Below are 9,551 nucleotides of genomic sequence, written 5' to 3' on the forward strand. Positions count from 1 at the left end.
GTGTCGTTTCATTTAAGTGGAGTTTTGCCAACACAATATATGACTTTTGCCGGTGCAACGAAATGCGCCGGAAAAAGTTTTCACCTACCACGTCCATTTTAAAATGCGTAGGCAGGAATTTTCCCACTTTACCTTTGCCGACGTGCTTTGTCAAATGTGCTAGTAAAAGTACCTTCACCAACACAATATTGCGCTGGCAAAAATACATTTTTTTTCCTTTTTCTCATTTACTTAAAAAAAATTATTTCAATTATCCGCACGCAATAATTGAAACATTTTATTTTCTAAACAACAAAATAATAGTTCAAATGCTTAACGTAATACTAATTTCGGGTGTTATATCGAAGGAGATCGAAACATTCATGCACTACCAACAAATTAAGTTAATTATTAGTACTGGTTAACATTTACAGTTTAAACAAACTATTTATAATGTCCATAATTAATAATATATACTAAATATATCTAAAAATTGATATGCTTAACTTATTTTTCGGGTGTTATATTGAATGAGATCGAAACAGGCACTACTAACAAACTATGTTAACTAGCAGTATTGCTTAACATTTTGAATATTTTAACACTTACGGTTTAATCGAACTATTTATAATGTTCATACTTAATAATAAAATACTAAATATATCTAAAAATTGATGAAATTTGATTACATACAACCTACCATATATATATATCACAAGAGTTTTTCTATTTACACATTCAATAAAATTACTATTAATTCTTGTTAATGATAATAAAAGATCAATGGTATGATTGACTAACTATTTGTTCCTCAAAAATGAATAATTATTTAATGTTTCAAGAAATTATCAATAATGAAATGTACATATATATTAAAAAAAGAACAATACTTGATCATATGATCAGTAACACTAATAATGTTGAGTAAGACCAAAGATTGTATATATATTCATAAACTTATGTGTAATACAACAATTTATTAGACCTATGATAGAAATTTTTAAAAATAAATGATAATCGTATGGTTAGATAAGCATAATCGACAATGATCACAACAATCTTAGTTCATAATTACAAAGTTAATTAGTATTATTGTTGATCTTAAATCAATCTAACAACTTTATACCCTTAATTAAATGTTAAATGATTATTAATTAATGAATCATACTATATAAAACTATAATCACTTATAAAAATTAAAAATAATTGTGTATTTAAATTCCTTAATACTTTTACCGGCGCGTTTATAATTTTTACCAGCATATTTAGAAAACTTTTGCCAGCGCAATATCGTAATGCACCGGCAAAAATACCACCGTCAAATGAAGGTTCGTATAAAAATTATTTTTGCCGGCGCAATAATGCCTAGTGTGCCGGCAAAAAGAAGGCCGTAGAAAGCATGCAAACTTTTGTTGGCGCAATTTCTTTTGCCGGCGCATTTCGTAATTGCGCCGGTAAAAACAACTTTTGCTGGTGCAAATTTGCGCTGGTAATAGCAAGGTTTTTTGCCAGCGCAATTCTGAAACGCATCGGCAAAATCTCTGTTTCTTGTAGTGCACATTTAGACAGGTAGCTCTATTCTTCCAATGGAGCTCGAAACACATTTTTATTTATATTTTTTTATTAAACAAACAATGGTAGCTTGAACATAACACTGATTAAAAAACTCAAATATTTCTAGGAGTAAATTAATTTTCCAGAACTAAACTTGTATGAAAAACTCACTAGAGAAATTAGCAAGTAACATAATAATATGTATTTCTTTTGAGTTTGACAACTTCTTTTGGAACAAGAACAAGACAAGAGTTTTTGATTAGTGCAATCAAGGAAAAAATATCAAGATACACAGGCGACACAAATTTAAATGGAACAAACCCCTAATGATGTCCTTAGAGAATTAAAACGGACCGAATCAAGAGCTTTTGTAAAGATATCTGCAATTTGTTTGCTTGTTTCAACATATTCCAATACTAGAATTTTATTTTCCACAAGCTCTCTAATAAAGTAATGATGGATATCTATGTGCTTAGTGCGTGAGTGTTGAATAGGATTTTTTGAAATATTTATAGCACTAGTGTTGTTACAAAAAATGGTTAAAGTTTTCAAATAAAATCCATAGTCTACCGCCATTTGTTTCATCCATAACAGTTGGGTACAACAACTACCCGCAACAATGTACGCAACTTTTGTATTTGACAAAGAAATTGAGTTTTGTTTTTTTCTGTGCCGTGAAATAAGATTGTTTCCCAGATAGAAACATCCTCCACTAGTGCTTTTTTGATCATCAGCATTACCTGCCCAAACAACATCACTAAAACAAACCAAGTTAGAATTGGTATCCTTGGAAAACCAAATCCCAAAATCAAGAGTGCTATTTACATAGTGAATGATTCTTTTCACAACAATAATATAAGACTCCATGAGATTGCCTTGATAACAAGCACACACATCAACACTAAAACAAATATCAGGACGACTAGCAGTAAGATAAAGCAAACTACCAATCATACTTCTGTATAGTGTTGGATTTACCTTTACTCCATGTTCATCTTTGGATAATTTTATTGTTGTACTCATTGGAGTATTGGTATGTTTGGAATTTTCAAGACCAAATTTTTTCACCAAGTTTTTTTCATATTTACTTTGTGAAACAAAAGTACCATCCTCAGATTGCTTAACATGAAGACCCAAAAATAGGTGAGTTCACCTACCATACTCATTTCAAATTGATCTTGCATTTGCTGAACAAAAACCTACACTTCAGAGTTAGATGTAGAACCAAAGACTATATCATCAACATAAATTTGAGCAACAATAACATCAGAATTCATGTTTTTGCTAAACAGTGTCTTGTCTACACTACCTCTTTGATAACCATGTGAAATTAGAAATTGAGTTAAATGCTCATACCAAGCTCGTGGAGCTTGTTTTAAACCATATAATGCTTTGTCTAATTTGTAAACATGGTTAGGAAAATGAGGGTCCTCAAACCCTTTAGGTTGCTCTACAAAAGCTTCTTCATTCAAAATGCCATTTAAAAAAGCGGACTTAGCATCCCTTTGGTGCAATTTAAATCCAATAACACAAGCAATATATAGAAGTACCTTATGGATTCAAGTCTTGCCACTGGTGCAAATGTTTAATCAAAATCAATACCCTCAACTTGTGTGTATCCTTGAGCCACCAATCTTGCTTTGTTCCTCACAATGGTGCCAAATTCATCACTCTTGTTTTTGAATATCCATTTTGTTTTGATGACATTGGCATGGCTCAGTCTAGGAACAAGAGTCTGAACTTCATTGCGAGAAAACTGATCCAACTCCTCTTGCATTGCATGAATCCATGATTCATCCGTCAAAGTTTCCTTCACATTTTTAGGCTTTAAAGATCAAGTAAAACTTGAAAATTGAACCAAATTTGTATACCTTCTTCGAGTAACCATGCTTTCTTCCATATTTCAAAGAATGAGGTCAGTAGGGTGATTCTTTTTTACTCTGGAAGATGGTTCTTTATGAACTGGATCTATGATGATGTTTGGTGTTTGATTTGTTTCATTCTCTGATGTAGAATCTGGAAAATCATCAGTTGTAGCTACATAATCCAAATTTGTTGCATCAGATGTAGATTCTGATAGCTCAATCAAATCCTCTATCAGTGTAGGAGATTTTTCCAGCAAGTCTTCTATGTTGACTTCTGTAGAAAACTCAGAAAAATCCTTGAAATCATCTTAAAAAAAATTAGCAGACTCCATTACAGTTTGGGTTGTAACGCTCGATTTCCCTAGACGTCACTTATGAAAGTCCATTTAAATCAATAAATAAAATAACCATTTAAAATATTATTTTATTGAAATAAACAAAGCATGAGATCTCACTATTTCTTTAAAATAAAACATTTTCAAGTCTTAAAAGTTAATCTAACATAAAAAAAAAACATAGTCCAAAAGTGATAAAAGTTCATTAAGTCTTTAAAACACTAAAATGTTGTGAACCCTTTGCTAACATGTAACATCCACGCCTCAAGCCTGCTTCACTCACTGCGTTGCTTTGCCTTTACTTGCACACAGAGTACCCGTGAGCTAACGCCTAGTAAGAGGAGTTATGTAGGACATAACCCCGTAACCAAATAATACAACATAGCTTAATCAAAACCTTAAGCAATAAAAATTCATATAATACTGATACAATACATGCTATACTCACACACATAACAAACAAAGTCTCATACCGCACATTATGCTCACATACGATAATCAACCATACATTGATGTTGATCAGACATGAAATGTAATATGCTTTGCCTCGTGTTATTCTCACACTTGGCATCCAACGGGGCATTCACTTACCACAAGTTGTACTCACCAATGATAAGCTCTTAGTGTACCTGCAAGTGTTATGCTCACACAAGCAGTGAAAACTCTAGCACTATTCTCATGCTAACAATACTAAGTGTGTACAGTAATCAACCACAATACATAACATAAATAAATACAAACCAAGAAACAAGATTGTATGCTTAAACATACACCCTGTGCACAGATGTCCACTATTCTTACCTCATGCAAAAAAAATATTCCTTTGTTCTACCTCGAATCCCTTGCTGAGTGTCCTTGTTGAGAACTGGATCCTAAACACCCAACAATACAATGACACACTCAAAACACAATTATGAAACGCATCAACCCAAAATAATTGGATACTCAATACAATTACCCAAACCAAACCTGACATGCTTCCTAACCATTTATACAAATTACGAAACATGATTAAACAACTTAGAAACTTATACAAATTATTGTAATTATTTATGCATAAATTACCCTTTTTTACATGCATAAATTACCTTACATAGTTCTAAATCAGTCCCAGACACTAAGATACCATTTAAACTTCATAAGAACAGTGTTCAAGCAGTAAACAATAATTTTAGCAACACCTAGTTATTTTCTATAATTTATCTATATCGACAACATATTTTAATTCAAATAATTCAAGATAAATAAAAAAACAGTAAAGAATTATCCCAAATTTCACAGAATAACTTCTAACCCTTAAACATGCTTACAATAATTATTCTGAGCCATTTATATTAGCCTATGTATTTTCTATAATTTATTTAAGAAATAACTAAATAAAATCAAGAAAATTACAAAAAAGTTTAAATATTCAATCTAAACATACAGAACAGTTTGATATCAATCACATATAATATAAAAATTATCCCAGAATTGTCTGAATAGTTTAACTATTTTTCATAATTATTTCCTAAGAAAATTTAAATAATTCATAATAAATCAAGGATTTATCAAAAAAATACCAAAATTCACCAAACACTCTAAATTATCATTTAGAATCTAAAACAAGAAAAATAATTAAAAATAAAACCTCTCGAAATGCCGAGATTGGGTTCGCCGGAGTTATCGCTGGAGTTGTCTTCTTCTCCAACGCCGGCGACTCTAGGGCTGAGTTTTGCTGCGTTCCAACCCTTCTCTTGCTTGGAAAATGATCCCCTTGTGTCCAGAACTTTAAAAAAATGGACCCCAGCCCAAAAATATGTTCGTAACCCCTTGTTCCAAAGTCTTCTTCTCCAAGTCTGGTGTACCACAAAAAATGGAGCAAAAAAATGCACTTTGCGTTCTAAGCCTTTAAGCTCTGATTCTTTACATCCAAATTAATCATTGGAGTCCCCTAAGCTTGTACACACACCTCAATGCACCCAGAATGTATCTAAACACTCTCAAATCTGAAATCCTCCAAGAACCTTAACTTTGATGGTGAAAAATGGTGGATTTCGAAAACAACACTTCTAGGTCCTTTTATCACATCAAAAACCTTCCTTAGATCATAAATAATGCATCTAAAATGATCAAAACAACCCAGATTTTCCCTAAGCTTCCCAAACCCGAAATTATCCTTTCGCTCTCTAGGTTTTGTGAGAGAAACGATTCTTTCTCTCTCTTTGCTTGCTTCCCATGATTTCTCTCACTCAGAAACTCTCTTGATCATGCTATAACAAGAAATAAACGAGTAAAAGATAACTTGGTTTATATTTGAACAATTCTTCCTCTAATTCCCACAAAACTAGGGATTTTTCCTTTATTTAACAAAAAATTAAACAATTAAAATAAATAATATATGGTTATATTACGAATTTTAATCAGATATTTAGGATATTGCTTATCATAAAATGTCCTCAAAATATCCCTCAACAAATCCCAAAAATAGGGACATTAAAGTCATTTCATAATTGATTATAATTACTATTATTTAATCTATTTAAATAATAATAATAATATAATAATTCATAAAAAATAATAAAAAAAACTCATACCATATTATTATTATTATACTTATAATAATAATATTCATAAAATAAATAATAACTTTAACCCGAGTCATTATTTATTTATTTGGCATTATGCACATGCTAGGATTTTACAATCATTTCCAAGATATTTAAACATAAGAAACCATGAATTTCATCGTCATTGGAAATCATACATATCCAATATTCTATCAAAGGAAAAGAAAAAAAATGACAAAGATGCACACATTGGAAAAATTACGAAATTGCCCTTTTGGGAAAACAGATATTACAAATTATCCCCCCCTAAAAAAAAATCCGTCCCAAAATTTCACTAAAACAATTCCGGATACTGCTGTAGCATATCTGATTCGAGTTCCCAGGTTGCTTCCTCAACAACACTGTTCCTCCACATCACTTTCACTAAGGAAATAGTCTTATTCCTTAGGACCTTGTCCTTCCGATCAAGAATCTTCACCGAACGCTCATCGAAAGACAAATCTTCCTGCAAACCCAAAGTCTCATAGCTTAGCACATGTGATAGATTTGACACATATTTACGAAGTTGTGACACATGAAACACATTGTGCACCCCGACTAACAATGGTGGTAAGGCCACCCTATAAGCCTCATTACCAACTCTGTCCAATATCTCAAAAGAACCGACGTACCTGGGACTTAACTTCCCTTTCTTCCCAAACCTTTTTCACCGTTATTCCTTTTTGTGGTGTCACATGAAGAAACACATGATCACCAGCCTCAAATTCAACATGTCTTCACCTTAGGTCTGCATAAGATTTCTGTTTGCTTTGAGCTGTGACCATTCTAGCCCTGATCTTTTGAATAGCCTCATTTGTACGCTGAATAACATCTGGCCCAAGAAGTTTATATTCTCCGAACTCATCCCAATGGAGTGGGGACCTGCACTTTCTTCCTTACAATATTTCATAAGAAGCTACCCCAATGGTAGACTGATAACTATTATTATAAGAGAACTCAATTAGAGGCAGATATCTACTCCATGATCCTTGAAAATCTATGACACATGCTCTCAGCATATCCTCAAGAATCTGATTTGTTCTCTTGATTTGGCCATCTGTCTCAGGATGATATACGGTACTGAACTTCAACCGAGTCCCCATCACTTTTTGTAAACTTTCCCAAAATGATGACGTAAGCTGGGCATCTCGATCACAGACAATGGAGTATGGTGTCCCATGTAACCTTACTATTTCATTTAAATAAAGTTCAGCAAACCGGTCCATGGAAAATCATGCGTACTGGTAGGAAATGGGCAGACTTGGTATACCTATCCACTATTACCCAGATTGCATCGTGCTGTTTCGTGGTCTTAGGTAACCCTATCACAAAGTCCACAGATATATCCTCCCATTTCCACTCCGAAAGATTCAGTGGCTGTAACAGTCCTGTTGGTCTTTGATGTTCTGCCTTGACTTGCTGACAAGTTAAGCATTTCACCACATAATCTGTAACATCCTTTTTCATACCCGGCCACCAATACAACGTCTTCAGGTCATGATACATTTTAGTGGTCCCGGGGTGAACTGAGTAAGGTGTAGTATGAGCTTCTGTCAAAATCTCCTTCTTAAGTTCATCACTATCAAGCACATAAATACGTCCCTTAAACTTTAATAACCCCGTGTCTGACACAGTGAAGTCTTTGGCAGTTCCATTTTGTATATCTCGCTTTAGGTCACCAAACCTCTTTTCAGTAATCTGTCCTTCCCTGATCCTCTCCATTAAGGTAGACTAGAGTGTAACCTTAGCAAGTTGCCTTGTTATCAGCTCTATACCAACTCGTTCCATATCTTCTAGAATCTTCCTAGATATTCCTTGCAAAGTAGAAACCATTCCCAGACCTCTACGACTAAGAGCGTCTGCTACAACGTTGGCCTTACCGGGGTGATACATTATTTCACAGTCATAATATTTGACTAACTCCAACCACCTCCTTTGTCTCATGTTCAATTCCCTCTGCGTGAAGAAATACTTTACTCTTGTGATTGGTGTAAATTTCACATTTCACCCCATACAGGTAATGATGCCAAATTTTCAATGCAAACACCATTGCAGCCAACTCTAAATCATGTGTCAGATACCTTTATTCATAATCTTTCAATTGTCTTGAAGCATAGGCAATCACTTTACTAGATTGCATCAACACACCACCTAACCCTTGCTTTGATCCGTCACAATACACTACGAACTGCCCTTCTTCTGTCGGCAAGCTAAGTACTGGCGCTGATATGAGTCTATTCTTCAACTCTTGAAAGCTTTGTTCACACTTATCTGACCAGACAAACTTTAGATTCTTCCGTGTTAGCTCTGCCAACGATGTGACTATTTTTGAGAACCCTTCTACAAACCTCCTGTAATAGCTTGCTAAACCCATAAAACTTCTAACCTCATAGGCATTTTTTGGTCTAGGCCATTCTTTCACTACAACAATCTTAGCAGGATCCACCTTAATTCCCTCATCTGTAACAATGTGACCCAAAAATGCAACCTCAGACAACCAGAACTCACACTTTTTATATTTAGCATACAACTGATGTTCTCTCAGTCACTACAAAGTCAAACGCAGATGTTCCTCGTGCTCCTCCTTTGTCTTAGAATACACTAGTATATCATCTATGAACACGATGACAAACCGGTCCAGATACTCTTTGAAAACTCATTTCATTAGGTCCATAAATGTTGTTGGGGCATTTGTGAGTCTGAATGACATCACCATGAACTCATAATGCCCATATCTGGTTCTGAAAGCTGTCTTGGGAATATCCTCATTCCTTATTCTTAGATGGTGGTACCCTAATTGAAGATCAATTTTAGAAAACACCCTTGTCCCCTAAAGCTGGTCAAACAAATCATCAATTCTTGGCAATAGATATATGTTCTTTACTGTCACCTTATTCAGCTCTCGATAGTCAATACACATCCTCATAGATCCATCCTTCTTCTTGAAAAAAAGGACTGGTGTACCCTAATGAGAGTAGCTCGGTCTAATAAACCCCAACTTGAGTAATTCTTCCAACTATGTCTTGAGCTCCTTCAGTTCTGCTTGTGCCATCCTGTAAGGTGCTCGAGACACCGGTGTTGTCCCTGGCATAAGGTCTATCACAAATTTAATCTCCCTGTGCGGTGGTAACCCCGTCGATTCTTTAGGAAAGACGTCAAGGAACTCAGCGACTACTCTTGTTTCTTCAGGCTTCCTTTCTACTTCTTTAGTGTCATCGACCATGTTTACT

General features: G+C 34.2%; 1 protein-coding gene across 1 annotated transcript; it reads right to left on the reverse strand.

The window, feature by feature from the left end:
• Positions 1–8,404: 8,404 nt before the first annotated feature.
• On the reverse strand, positions 8,405–8,981 carry LOC133832955 (uncharacterized mitochondrial protein AtMg00860-like). The gene is made up of 2 exons (XM_062263225.1): positions 8,955–8,981; positions 8,405–8,851 (listed from the first exon to the last, which is right to left on the reverse strand). Exons 1-2 carry the CDS (start codon positions 8,979–8,981, stop codon positions 8,405–8,407), a joined length of 474 nt encoding a protein of 157 aa, XP_062119209.1.
• Between the last annotated feature and the right edge of the window lie 570 nt (positions 8,982–9,551).

This window comes from Humulus lupulus, chromosome 4, assembly GCF_963169125.1.
Source record: "Humulus lupulus chromosome 4, drHumLupu1.1, whole genome shotgun sequence".
Classification (NCBI taxonomy): domain Eukaryota; kingdom Viridiplantae; phylum Streptophyta; class Magnoliopsida; order Rosales; family Cannabaceae; genus Humulus; species Humulus lupulus.

Bases quoted from the DNA above. Each gene is read 5' to 3' on its own strand.
- LOC133832955 (XM_062263225.1), bottom strand. From the start codon at position 8,981: ATGAGTTTTCAAAGAGTATCTGGACCG. The intron at 8,852-8,954 runs GTTTGTCATCGT...AGAGAACATCAG, and splicing joins TTCAAAGAGTATCTGGACCG to TTGTATGCTAAATATAAAAA.